This window comes from Ictidomys tridecemlineatus, chromosome 3, assembly GCF_052094955.1.
Source record: "Ictidomys tridecemlineatus isolate mIctTri1 chromosome 3, mIctTri1.hap1, whole genome shotgun sequence".
Taxonomy (NCBI): Eukaryota; Metazoa; Chordata; class Mammalia; order Rodentia; family Sciuridae; genus Ictidomys; species Ictidomys tridecemlineatus.
The window spans coordinates 101,477,303-101,491,750 of record NC_135479.1 but is presented as its reverse complement, the minus strand read 5'-3'; the positions used below and the strand labels follow the sequence as shown (position 1 = coordinate 101,491,750).

Genomic DNA, 14,448 nt, shown 5'->3' with positions numbered 1-14,448 from the left:
TCAGGCAGAATAACACCCTTGATGGGTCACTCCTCGACCCTCACGTCTGTGTCGATAGGTTAGAGGTCTAGCCTATCCCTGAAGAGGTCGAAGCCAGGGCTGGGCCAGAGGGTGGCAGTGGCCACATGCACTGGTGGGGCTGGGTTGCCGCTCCCCAGGTCTGTGTGAGCCACTGTGAGGGTTTCAGTGTAACTGGGATCCTGTCTGTGTTTCATGTGACCCTGACTGAAGAAAGCTCTGAGTGTGGCAGGAAGTGTGGGCTTAGTAGCCGGGACTCCTGGCCTTCCTCTTTGTCTCCTGGTGCTCTTGTCCACCTTACTTACATAATCTAGTCTCAGTTATCTGTAAAATGGAAGTAGCAACAGCAGCTTCCAAGTTTGTTGCTAAGATTAAAGAGTATGTATGTAAAACACCCAGAACCTGCTCGGTAAGTAGATTCTTTTTCTTCAGATGTTTCATTTTTCATCATATACCAGTTTTCCCACATTTACAATCCACATGTACTCATACAATGGCTGAAATGATTGACCTTCACACACTTATATGCATGGTTCGTACTTCTAGTACAAACTTGTTTCAGTACATTTCTATGATTACTACCACCACTCCCTGTGGTTGGAAATTTAAAATTGTGGCTATTGTCATGATTGCAGGTTTTTAATTTTTGCCAGGGCTAGACTCCATAGTTGGGTATCCTTTTCTTTCCTCTGTGTGCTGCAGTCCCATGTATGCCCTCCACCCCATTTCCAGGCCCCCAGCCCTCTCTTGTGCGCATGCACGCCGGGGATGCACCCTGTGCGCTCAGGCATTTCTACTCACCATGTGGTACCAGCATGGAGCGCTGCCATGACTGCCCTCAAGACCCCACCCTCCTTTGCATGTCTGGGGTGGTGAAGTCCTTTGGTTACCAGTCTCTGCTGTGCCTCAGCAGGTGTCAGGACCTCCCCAGAGTCTCTGCAGCCAGTGGCCAAGCTGTGGAAAGTTCCAGTTACCGGGGAGGCACATGTGAGCTGTGTGTGCTGAGGGTGGTGTCAGGAGAGCCCAGAGAAGCTCAGGGTGTAGCCCAGAGGAAGGGCACCATCTCCTTCCCTGGTCCTCTTGATGGACAAGTGGGACTCCACCTGTGGTTAATGTCTCAAGGGCCATGTTGTGGCAGGAGTGCCGTCCCTGAGCTGAGTGTTCTCTACAAGTTAGCTTAATGTCACCTGAAAATCTGCTGTTATCGACATTAGTAATTTTGTCAATTAAATCCACACAAAGTTATTTTATATTTTAAATTTTTATTAGAAGTGACTGAAAAAGTTTGTTAAAGATCAGTAATGTTCAATTTTCATATTTTTTGTTGTGTCTGCTTTAGACGTTTATAAATTCCATAATTTTGTTTAGTTATGACTAGAATGAGCTATAAATATTGCAGAAAACCCATTTTGAATCAACAGATAAATAGGCGATTTTATTTGGTGAGGGCGCCTCTGTGTTCCCTTAGCATCAAGAAGACTGAGCTCAGCATGTTATAACTAGTGCATCCCTGATAGAGTGTGTCTACACGCCAGGGTCTGTTTAGAGTGGCCTGGAGTCTTCACTGCTAACCAGAGACCCACATCCAGAGGGTCACTCTCGCGGGGCACTGTGATGGGCACGTCTGTAGGTGCCTTTGTCATCTCGGAACACATTCTTCCAGAGGTCCCAGGGTTAGACCTTGGCTATCTAGGCCACAGGGTGAGGTGTTCCTCTGCCTGCCTTCTGCTGCCATGTCCTCTTGTTCACCTGTACTTGAAGTTTAACTGATTCTTCAAGACTTTTCTAGAAAGCCACCCTGTAAAGGAATAATTGAGTAATTCCCTTCAGTCTCACTCCCTAGTCCTGTTGAATGCTGTTGTCTTCCTGAGATGATTTTCCTGTCCTTCTGTGCATCCAAATGCCTGCATCCTCATGCATTTGTTCCCCTTAATGGCCGTCTCTTCAAAGGCAAGGGACATTCCTGGTTTCCATCTTGAGCTAGTACGGTATCTCAAGTTCCTGTCTTGATGTTATTATGTGTTACAATACACTGGTTGAATTTCACTTCACAAAGTTACTAATGGTTCTAAAGAAAAGGAACTTTATATTTTAAAGAGTTGTTTTTAGGGTGAGAATTCATTTCAGCTTTGTAATTGAAATGAGGATATCCTTTGATCTTTGACCATTATTTGAATTTGTAATACAGCACCTAACTGGCAAATGGAAGTTGTCTAATGTTTACTTAGTCATTTTGGCTGGGGCTGTACCTCAGTGGTAAAACCCTTGCCTGGCATGGAAAAGGCACATCCATAGTGCCACACACACAGAAAAATGATAAAAAACATTTCAAAAAATTTGTGGGGCTGGGGATTGAGCACAGGGCCTTGCTTGTCCAATAGTTTTGTTCATTTTGTTTTGGTCCTGGGATTGATCCCAGGGGCGCTTTACCACTGTGCTAATCTCCAGCTCCTTTGTATTTTTTATTTTGGGACAGGGTCTCACTATGTTGTTGAGGCTGGTCTTAAACTTGCAATCCTCTGCTTCAGCCTCCTGAGTTGCTGGGGTTACAGGCGTGCGCTACTGCACCTGGTTTATTTAATAATGTTTGAAAAGTTGGTGCCGAGCAGTGTAGAATGTGAGGCGTCTGCATGGGGTGATGAACGTCGGTCCCCATGCTAAGCTCCTCATGGAGTTCGGAAAGGACCAGGCTGGACACAAACTCCGTCTCAGCCTTTTATTTGGGAACAGGATCACACCTGCAATGGACCCACTTTCCTGGTTGAAAATGAGTCGATGGCCAGCAGAGGAGTTTGGGCTATATAGGTTATACTGAGAGGTGGTTTAGGGAGCGTGTCAGTTTGGACACTCAGGAATTTGGGTGTAGGGTTGAGGGGTCTGTGGCCAGCATGTGGAGAGGATTTATCTTGGGAGAGATGAAAGCCTCCTGAGGATTATTCTAGGTTGGATGAAATATCTTCTCCTCACCTGTGGCCAGACTCTGGAAAGGATTCACCTTGGAAGACAGGAAAGCTGTCAGTGGGTGGCTTTCTTTCCTACTCCCTTTCCCAGGCTGCACTGTCTTGGGGTTTATCATTTCCCATCTCTAATAGGAGTGTGTCCTGGGACTGCCCTTGGAGCCAAGCATTCTCCTTATTATTACAACTAGTGAGATCTGGATGAGGCTTCTTGTCAAGTCCATTTCAAATTGAAACAAACCCTTTGAAGATTTGGGAAAAAAGGCTTGAATGGGATAGTATCTTAAAAGACAATGCTACAATTATATTTATTTTTACAACTTACATGTATATTTTGGTAATAAAGATCTACACATATCTTGTGTCTTCACATAAGTGTAATGCCACCCATGTTTCCAGTGGGATCTTCTGAGAAGCTAGTGTACATTCCTCTGTCCCGGCTTCTCTGTCCCTTCCAGGGTCCTGAGGACAGGTCCGTGTTGCTTGCAGGCCTCTTGATATTCAGAGAGGAGAGGACTGCACAGTCTTGGCATCTGGCCAATACTGGAAAATACTAATGGGTTCAAAATGAATTTTGAAATGTTTAAATTTTTATAGGCACAGTTGCTGTGAAGACAAAATTTCTGTGCTAGAATTTTATATTTTACAAAGCTGAGTTTTTCCGACAGTGTTTCTCAGTGGTTCCGTCACTGATTTTCTTAATTCACCTAATTCTTGGTAGTCAGTGATTATGATGGCTGCTGTGGCCGGTCGTCTGCAGGCCCATCTGCCCGTCCAGTTCTCAGATGTCAGTGTGCCGGGACAGGGGGATGCTGGTACCCTCTAAGACATGGCAGGCATGGGGACCCAATTCCTTCCTTCTCGCACAGTTCGTTTTCTTGTTGCTTTGTAGGTAGTCATCTTTTAGGCTTTTCCCTCTAGAATGTGAACTTCAGGGATATAAGGGCCAGGTTTAGAGTATTTTCTCAGGGCCTGGGATCCTGGTGCTCACCTCACTGGGCTTGTTTTCCAGCACACCACCCTCTGCCCCTGGCCACGTCTGGCGTGTTCAGGGGGCAGGCAGGGCCTTTTCCTGTGCTGAGTGCCTGAGATCACTGGCCTTTTCACGTCCACCAGGTTTTTAGGATTATGCCAGCTGTTGTCTAGGACAGAAGCCCATCAGCAGAATTCTTGTGCACATTTTGTGAACTAATTCCCTTCAGTGTGCAGAGGGTGGTGGAGACCCAGAGGCAGGCAAGATCGAGTTGATTTAAATCACTGGATTGTTACAGTAGTCAACAACTACCTGTCTTTCTATTCCAACTTTCCACCTGTTTCTCCATTAGTTTTTTAATTTGCACCTGTTTATTTTTTTATTCGTTAGAAAAAAAATGTCTAGTATTTTTGTGCAATTTTACTTTTAAAAGTTCCTTAAGAAACAACAGTGACAACAACTGTTTTCTCAGAGTCTTTTAAATTCTAGTCCATCTGTTTTAAAAGCCATCTGGAGTTTTGTTTAAAAAAAAGTAGACATATTTTGTATTTTGAATTAGCATACAAGGATATTGAACCACAGATGTTGAAAATATATATATAATACATATTGTATATATTTACATGCACACATATATATTTGATTTCTTTGGTATAGAAGCAATATTTTCTCATTCAAAACCTGGGGAATATACAAGAGTATAAAAAAACAAAGCCACACATTGTAGATATTTTTCTCAAGCATTTTTAAGAACGAGGAGGTGAAATCCAGTCTTTACAAATTGGAAGATTAGGGGCTGGGGCTGTGGCTTAGTGGTAGAGCACTTGCCTAGTATGGGTGAGGCCCTGGGTTCAGTGCTCCGCACCACATTAAAAATAAATAAATAAAATAAAGATATTGTGTCAAAGTACAACTAAAAAAAGATTGTGTAATTTCAGCTCATATTTAGTACTTTTGTATAAATCACTATCATAATCACTTGTAGCAATTCTCAAAAATAATTTTGCTAATTTAATGTAGCTTTGTGGCCTTGCAGTAATTCAATGGAATAGGGGCCTGAAAAAGGTGAAAGGGCACTGCAGTTATTGTAATTCAGGTTGATAGGCTTTTTTTTTTTTTAATGAGATGAGTTGAAGTTTCTTTGAATGACAGAACACCTAAAGGGTGACATTTTCTGACTTAGGAGAGGAAAAAAAAAAGTCTCCAGGTTTTCCTTGCATGTCCAGAAACACCATCCGTAGATCTGAGCGAGCTGACTAGACACGCATGACTGCTGCAGAAGTTGCCGTGCTCTGTGGTACCTTGTTACACACCAGAAGCTGCTGTGGGATTATGCTCTAGAGTAACCCAGAATTTGCCCCAGTTAGAATGCGCTAGTTCATCACAGCACCATAGCTCTCACTGGGCTTTCCTGATGCAGCCTGGGCAGGGGACTCACTCCTGGCATTTCCACCAGAGGCCTGGAAGCCTCGTCCACTGGTGGCCCGTGCGAGGTCGGGTGTGCAGGTGTGAAGGAGGGCAGTGAAGAGCCAGTCCTGCCTTCCTGCCACTTGCTGTCCTTGAGGGAATGCACCGGAAAATTAGACTCAAGTGAAGAGAAACTTTAGGTAGTCACATATGCCACAAAGCATGTGACATGGGGTGGCATTCTGTGCACTTGGTCAGCAGGAACCCCAGAGCTGAGAGTAGTAAGGAGGACAACGCTGTTACACTCTGGGAGAAGAGCAGCCGACATGGCCCAAAGGAGGCCTGGCATGGCATGGGGACCTCAGTGAAACTGGGGTGCAGCTTTTAAGGGAGAGGACACCAGCTTCCTGGTCTGAAGGTGGTGCCATTTATCTAAGAGAAGGCACATGGGGGAGAGGGACTCTAGAGGGAGGACGAGCTGAGTGTGGGGTCCGTAGGTGTCAGAGTTTGTGGGACAGCAGGTGGAGCTGTGCTGGGACCTTCCTCAGCGAGGGGTGTTGCAGTAGCCCAGAGGTGAGTCCTGGGTCACAGACGTGGATTCAGCCTGGGCTTCTCTTCCCCAGTTTCTGTGGCTGTGAGAATGAGCAGAGGTCACCTGTGTAAATGGACAGAAGGTAGCTTCCCCTCTACAGTCCTCTGAGTGGAGCTTTGCTCGTCCCTCGAGGCCCCAGGGAGTGTTAGATCTCACTGGGTTTAGGTAGGTCTTTGCTTTGCTTTTCTTTACTTTTATTTCTGTTTATCTTAGATTTTTCCTCCAAGGCCCCTTTACATTTTTCCTTCTTTGACATTCAACAGTATCTTTTCTTCTACGTCATGGAAGCATAAAATGAAAATCCACAGTCCCTGCATGTGGATAAACCTGTGTCCTCAGTATGACTGTCCACAGGTGCACTTCATAGCACACCCTGTGCAAAATTTTCCCCTGGCTGAATCTCCCACTGACTGCCCAGCTCAGCTCTGTGTGGGCTCTTGGTTCCGATGTCTGAGGAGTGTGACTTCCAGGGTGAAGAACTGAGCCTTCCTGTCCTCTGCGGTACCTGAGGATCTCCTTAGCATCTGGGTGCCCAGGTCGATGCGTCTTCCTCTGGCTGCTGGGCATCATTTGCATGCCCTGGGCACAGAGTGCTTAGCTTGCTGATCTTCACAGTGGTGCACGCGATGAGTGAATGTGTATTTGCATTTCCTGAAGAGATAGTGGGGCCACATGGCTGCTGCTCAGCTCCCCCAGGCGTGTGGTCATGGGGTGTTCTCGTAACTCGTGCAGTTCATTCAACAGTGTGAAGCCGTTGGTCCTCCTCCCACCTCCAGCAAAGCCACTGATCATGTGCCGAGGCCCATGTAGCTCTCTCCCCCTGGTAATGAGTGTTCAATCTCATGTGGGGCCTTCAGTGGGAAAATGGTTAACAAAACAGCCTGCAGGCCTGCCGGGCTGGCCGGAGGAGGAGATGGGCTCTGCAGCAAGTACAGTCCTGTGTTAAGTTGTAACAGTTTTATTCTGATTTTGAAGACGGGGGTAGTTAAAAAATGTGAGCATGATGCAATTTCTGCTTAATAAAAACAAATAGCAGGATTTAGGATAACTCTTGACTTTTATATTTCTATGGCAGAAGACCTTTACAGTTTGCTTTTTTTTTTTTTTTTAAAAAGTGTTGTCCAGAAAAGCTTTGTATTTAATTGAATTATTTCCCTTGTGCTAAATTAAGAGGCCCAGAGCTCCCTTGGAGGTGTCAGCCCCTGGTAACTTATTTCTTTGTTCTGAGTCCACATGTTAAGATGATCAAATTTAGGGTAGGATGAGAAAGAGTCTTGGGATGTACTTATTTCATGTTCTGAATTGTTCGATAGTGTTGAAAGCTGGTCAGGGATTCTTGGATGACCTCTCAGAATCCACACACCTACAGGGGCAGGGTTGGGTTGAGGGGTGTGTGTGTGTGTGTGTGTGTGTGTGTGTGTGTGTGTGTGTGTACACACTCTTCTAGAGAGTGTGCTCGTAACTATGTCGCCATCTTACTTGAGTTGTGGATTCTATAATGTTGCCACGCTCTCATGTGGTGGGGGTTGTTGATATTGTGATTGTTTGTCTGTCCAGTGTGACGGTCACACCTGGGGATGCTGACACCTTGTAGCCAGTGTCCCATTGCTTGTTGTGGGGACATGGAAAGGAGAGGACGGGTTGCATGGAAGCACTGTCTTTCTGCTGTTACCACCCTCACCTCCACCCCAGTGAGAATTCATGTCACTTGGGCCTTAAGTTCCCTTGTCCTCTATCCCTGTGGTCCATTCCTAGGCTGGCAGTGGTTCTGGGTGCTGTGCTGAGCCCCAGGTGGACCCAGGCTGCGGTGTGGACCAGGTCTGCTTTGGCTGCCGGTTCTCTTGGTGTGCCACTGTCTAGGTGGCTGTTTCTGGTGCAGTGGGTCTTTGTCAGACTTCTAGTCCCCCTCTGGTTTGTCCTTCTGATTCCTCATTGTGCCGGCCATTCAATCACCCACCCTGGTAGAGTTCTGAGGGCCATGAGCTGGGGACAGAGGTCCTAGGTGTTGACTGGACCATAGGTGGCCTCACTTGGTAGTGGCTGCTCATGGGGCCAGCAGTCATTTCTCTTTCTGTCTGGATGTGAGATTGAGTTCTAGCATGTGACCCTGTGCACTCCAAAGCAGCTGAGAGGTTGCCTGTTCTGGAATTGTCACCCATCCAGTATAGGCAGTTTCTTAGTAAGTGATCTCCTTCCTGTGACCTAAGTTTTGATTCTTTGATTAAAAATGATTTGGAGGCATTTTTTGAAACTCCTGCAGTAAATTATGGGAAGAAGGCCTCAAGCTTGTTGGCCTCCGTTGCCTGCCTCCTGATGGTCAGTGGGCAAACCTTTCATTTGATGTGGCGGTGCCTGTGTCTCTTTGTCCTTAGGTCGCCCCCAATGATGAAGCTGTGGTGACGCTGCTGTGTGAATGGGCCGTGAGCTGCAAACGGTCGGGCAAGCACAGGGCCATGGCCGTGGCCAAACTCCTGGAGAAGAGGCAAGCGGAGATCGAAGCCGAGGTAGGTCCTTCTCCTTCCTACCTGTTGATGCTGTGGCCTGCATGTCACGTGGAGGGGGATGCTTTTTCTCTTTCATGTTCTCTCATTTTCTTTTCTTTTGAGGAAAAAAGGGAGGATGTTTAGATGCACCTAAGGAGGAGTCCGTAGCAGGCGCTCTGTAGGTTGGTACGGCCAGGGATGGGTATTTGGGACTAATTCAAAAACTTCACCACAGGTTTAGAATAATGGAGTCTCTCCCTCTAAGGCTGAGATATTTGCAGCACGTGTGCAAACACACACACACACACACACACACACACAAGTGTGCTTGAGGCATACCGACTTCTAGGACATTTAAACCTACATTATATTTTAGTGGATTTGGAAATCCTTTCTTGAAGCAGTTATGATTGTGAGGTTAGAGAGATCAATTTACATTGTTTTTTTTTTTTTTTTTTTTTTTAGTATCAGGGATTGAACTCACTGAGCCACATCCCCAGCCCTATTTTGTATTTTATTTAGAGACAGGGTCTCACTGAGTTGCTAAGCACCTCTCCATTACTGAGGCTGGTTTTGAACTCGGAATCCTCCTGACTCAGCCTCCAGAGCTGCTATTTAACACATGTTCTGCCATTTAAAGCTGTGGTGTAGATGACAAAGGACAATCAAAGCCAAATCCACCAGCAAGCGACAGCCTCTGTTTGAAGGAAAGCTTTCTTGTGACTCATCTTTTCTGTATGTGCACCTGAGCCAGTGCCACAGGGAGCATGTGTGTGATCTGGAGAGGCCCAGCATCCCTCACCTGGATGGCTTGCTGGCCCCTCTTGCCTCACCCCTGCTTCCTCTCTTGTTCTCTGCTGCCCTCCACAGCAGCCAGGGGCATGAGCCCCATATCCAGATGCCTCTCATGCCCTGGCCCTGGCCCCCCCCCCCCCCAATATCTAGATGCATGTTGTGGCTCTAGCTTCATTCTCCCCACCCCTTCAGTTCACTAGCACTAACACGTGAGAAAGCCATTCATTCATCGAGAGCCGATCTCATTGCTGGAGGTGGGGCTCGGTGGGGTCATGTGAGGCCAGCAGACCCTGTTCCCCACGGGCCGGCCCAGAAGAGCCTGTAGTTGCCTTTTCTCTACATGTTGAACTGCATGAGTCAACATCAGGAAGCAAAGCCAAGTTTCCCAAATACTTCATGGCTCCTTCTCGATGGCTTTCTTTTGACATGGTCTTTCTCCTCCTAGTGTTCTGTAACGCACATGCTCACGGAGACACATCACTTTGAAGAGATTCACAAGCAGACTGCTTGGCACTTTTAATAGACCTAAGTGTATCTACATCTAAAAGTGTTCTTCCCAGCAGTGTTTAGGAATAATCGATTTCTCATGAACATTATGATCTTTACAACGTGACTTTTGCAAAAAGGATAGATAATGTGACTTTTCCAAAAAGGATAGACTGGGGAAATGATAATCTAATTATTATTTAATTATCTTAATATTAATGAATGAATGATGAAATGGGAAGAATCAGGGATATCAAAAAGAATAGAAAATGAGATTTTGATTTCTTCTAAATTTTTTTTTTGATCATCTTTTAAATTCATTAAGATTTTGAAAGCTAAGGGCTGGGGTTATGGCTCAGTGGTAGAGCATTTGCCTAGCATGTGTGTGGGTTCAAGTCTCAGCATCACAAATAAATAAATAAAATAAAAGTTCATTGACAACTAAAAAAAAAAAAAAAAAGAAGAAGACTATGAAAGCTAGACACCTTCTTGAAGTGTCAGCGTGAAGCTGGGAAGTTCCCAGTGGTCCTAGGCCACCTTAGTGGAGAAGTGTGATGAACAAACAGAAGAATCTTTTAGGAGCAGTGTTTGCTTTCTCGTCTGATGCCTCCAAGCACAGTAAACCCTCAAGTTGGGAACATAGATGCAAAGGAACCAGACCCAGTAACATATGGCAGGAACTTCAGAGTCCATTCAAACTGAGTTATTTAATGACCAGCTCAGAATATGGACAGCCATTCTGCTTATGGCTAGGGCACGGCCTGTCATACTGAGCTGGGCACTCTGTGGGCGCTCCTGCGGTGCTGTACAGACTTGAAAAACCAGGCATGGTGTTCTGTGAGATCAGTTGACTTGTTCTGGGTAAGTCTCCCCAGCTTTTAGAAATCATATTTACTTATGATGGATGATATTCAGGTAAGTGCAGAAATCTCAGTTAACTGAACGTGTTTTAAAGCTCAAACGTCGGTTACAGAACAGAGTCATGATCTGCTTTTACTGCACTTGCCCTGTGTAACTCCTGCGCTTGTTTATTTTTCACCTGTAGAGATGTGGCGAATCAGAAGTCCTAGATGAGAAGGAGTCCATTTCTTCTGCCTCCCTTGCTGGCTCTAGTTTGCCTGTTTTCCAGAATGTGCTGCTAAGGTTTTTGGATACACAGGCCCCCTCACTGTGTAAGTAAAAAAGGCCTTTGCTTCTCAGTAAGGTTCGACCCTCTCCACTTCTTATTCCTATCTTATCAAAAGTTCTTGGAACTGAATATCATGAATGTGTTACTAAACAGAATTTAGTATCATTTATTTAGTGGAAACTTTTAGCCAATTTTAAAATCAGTCAAGCATCAAATATTTTAAATTTTTAGATTTTAATAACTTAAAATTAAGTCACCTCACTTCCTTAAATTCAGTGTACTGTTTCTCCTTTCTATATCTTTCAGAAACAGGAGCTATGACGTTTACCTGTGTATCTTAATCAGAAATTTTTATTTTTTTAACCTGTTTTCTTAATTTTCCAACATTCCAACTCTTGCTCTTCAAAAGTGAAGAAAATTAACCATACTTTAACTAGAGCCTTGATACAAGGAAAAATTTATAAAGATGGTTAGCTACATTCATGATACCACCGTTTCTTGGATTTTCAGTCTCAGGCTATTTCTCTCTCTCTCTCTCTCTCTCTCTCTCTCTCTCTCTCTCTCTCTCTCTCTCTGGTCCTGGGGATCGAGTCCATAGGTGCTTGCCCACTGAGCTACATCCTCGCCCACATTGAAAAATTTTTATATTTGAGACAGGTTCTCACTAAGTTGCTGTGGCTAGTGTACAACCTCCAATCCTACCTAGTCACCCAGTCACTGGGGCTGCAGGTGTGTGCCATCCGCCTGGCTTTGTCTTTTACTTTTATTGTTGGTGAGGAATTGAGGGTTTATGGCATGTCCCCCCACTCCCCCCAGGACACTTTGGTAGGTAGTGCTTTTCAGGTATAGTGTTACCATGCAGGCGCAATGTATCTGGAGATTTTTATAAGGCAGAATATAGCAGATAGGATCTTACAGCAGGTAGAGATGGAATAACAAGAAAATGGCAAAACATGGAAAGCCGTGGACGGGAGAGAAGGGTCGGGGAAGGGAGAAGTCGGAGGAGTGAAAGAAAGCAGCAAGACTGCCTTGTTCAGGTTGTGTGAGGTTTGTGCTGAGGTTCTTGGGGACCAGGGGATCCCTTTCAGTTATACAGTGATTTTCTGGGCTGTAGGAAAGTCAGCCTGGAGCCCAGCGGGTGGCTGGAAGTCAGCAAGCAGAAAAGGAAGCAAAGAAGGGAAAGGACCCAGGGGACCCAGGGGACCCAGTGGGGAGGCACATCAGGCAGGAGGTTAGCAGGGAGCACCTGCGGGCAGGGAGGGCCTATGGCCCTGGTGCTCCTCCCCCCCCAGCCAGCTCCCTGGTCTGTGCCCTGCTGGTTCCGGGTGGCTTTTCCTGCCCCTGGAGAGCTAGCCGGGCTCCTTCCCATAAAGGCTGCTGTCTCTGGAGTGGTAGGGGCCAGAGGAAACACTTTGAATCTAGGTCTAGGAGTGCAGCCCAGTGCTCATGGGAGAAATCTGTTTCCTGTTGGCACCAGGGATTGAGTTTTGCATGTTTAGTTTTATAATTTTTTTAACCTTATCCAAAGGTGCAGGTTATTATATGGGTTTATAGAGTGCAGGCTTTTTTTTATTTTTATTTTTTAAATGCCATGGATTGAAGCCTGGGGGTACTTAACCACCGAGCCACATCCCAAGCCTTTTTTGTTTCTTTTATTCTTTTATTTATTTATTTATAATTTTGAGACAGATTCTTACTAACTTCCCTAGGGCCTTGCTAAATTGCTGAGGCTGCCTTTGATTTTTTTTTTTTTTTTTTTTTTTTTTTTTTTTGTGATGATGGGGATTGAACTCAGGGCCTTGTGCATTGCTAGGCAAACACTGTACCAACTGAGTTATATCCCCAGCCCCCTGAGGCTGGCTTTGAACTTGTGATCCTCTTGCCTCAGCCGCCTGAGCTGCTGGGATTACAGGTGTGTGCCACCTTGCCTGGCTTCATAGAGTGTGGTTTTAACATTGAAAATCATAATGTGAATTAAATAGACTGGTTGCAGATTTTACAAAAGAATAAGGGCTCCAACTTTGTGTCCTTTTTATTCCATTTTCTGTGTTCCTTTCTTTCCAGTGAATTCTGATTCTTTGTCTGCTGCTGCTTCTTCTTTCCAAATGCCATGTTAATTGTGGTGTATCATGAAGTTTCTTGGAAACGGATACACATGCCCCACAAAATGCCAGTCACACTCAGGACATTAGGAAACCACGGCCTCTTTCAGTAGAAGAGCTGGGTGGGCGCTGGCCAGGCCTTCCTCTGTTACCTGGAGGTGGATTCCTCAGGGCCCTCTGCTGTTGCACCTAAAGGATGCCCAGCACACTGGCACTGCTTCCCAGTCAGAGCCGAGCAGTTACAACCTGCCCGTCAGGGGATGCCATTGCTGCATAGACCCTGCAGTGACAAGGAGGGTGGGGGAGGCAGGGAGGTGCCCTTCCCCTGGCCATCTCCGCTGAGCCTGGGAACGGGACCTGCTTTTCCACAGCGGACCCCAACAGCGAGTGCGAGAAGGTGGAGTTCGTGAACCTGGTGCTGCTCTTCTGCGAGTTCATCCGCCACGACGTCTTTTCCCACGACGCCTACATGTGCACGCTCATATCTCGAGGGGACCTGTCCGTCACCGCCTCCACTGGGCTGCGGTCGCCTGCTGGAGAGAATGTGGACGAGCACTATCCCAAGGACCATGAGGTGAAACTGGAGGTAGGGCTGGAGGCAGGGCAGGGGCCGGGCTTCAGCCCTGCCGGGAGTCACGGTCAGAGGGTGTCACCTTGGTGAGGGCGGAGTGATGGCTTTTGGTTGTGTTCTCCTCAAAGCTTCTCTGCCTCTTCTCTTTGCTCAGAAAGGGCATTTGGACTCTGGTTTATACTCCCAGAGTGGTCTTTGTGTACTGGAAGGCTGTTGATAAACAGATTGGGCAGCCGTACGTTTTTCACGGGATGGAAAGATGTGCTCCTGGTTTTAGGTGACCCAGCATCTGGGTTTCTTTTAACATTGCATCCCCAAGTGAGTTTTGGCCCAGCCGAGTTTCCATTCTAAGGAGCCTCTTTCCCCCACTCACTGCTTATGTCACCCTTTTAAGCACAAGGGGAGATTCAGTGTTAGTCATAACACAACGTATTTTCATTTCAATTAATTATTTTCAATTTTTAAAATATGGTAAAATTGTTCTTTTATGCTGTGTGACTGTATAATTTTCTGCCCAAGAGCTGATATTTTGGATATTGCTCCATATACTTAAATTTTCAAGATAAAAAATATGAAAGTGGTAGTTGGAATTAGTGGGAAATAGTAACCCTTCCTTAAAATAAAGTCTCCTGTTGGTTCTGTAACAGTTTAGTCATATACCATTATGTGTGTTTGAAATAGTGCCTATACTTGTACTTTTAAAAACCTGGTGTGAGAATTGTAAGCTTGAGTTTATAGTTCACACTCTTAGGATGTTTTCCTAAAGGTACAGAATTCTGAAAGTTCTTGTTTCATTACAAATACTTTTATATCTTAATTGGAACCCAGAAGAAGGCATAAGGGTAAAAACTGAAGTCCTTTGACCTGTTTGCATGTTTTCTGAGCTCGTACTTTCCCTTTTCTGTCCTTGGGTATCAGGGTTCTTAAGTCATGGG

At 45.7% G+C, this 14,448-nt stretch overlaps 1 protein-coding gene across 7 annotated transcripts in view; it reads left to right on the top strand.

Moving 5' to 3' along the window:
* Positions 1–14,448, top strand: part of Med12l (mediator complex subunit 12L) — a 275,089-nt gene that overhangs the window by 75,819 nt on the left and 184,822 nt on the right. For 5 of the 7 annotated variants that reach the window (XM_040269994.2, XM_078043549.1, XM_078043551.1 and 2 more), the window contains exons 12-14: positions 8,320–8,451; positions 10,757–10,883; positions 13,314–13,528. In XM_040269994.2, the coding sequence (XP_040125928.2) occupies positions 8,320–8,451; positions 10,757–10,883; positions 13,314–13,528 (474 nt within the window). The remainder of the gene's footprint in view (positions 1–8,319; positions 8,452–10,756; positions 10,884–13,313; positions 13,529–14,448) is intronic. The other 2 variants (XM_078043553.1, XM_078043550.1) reach the window with 1 other exon arrangement.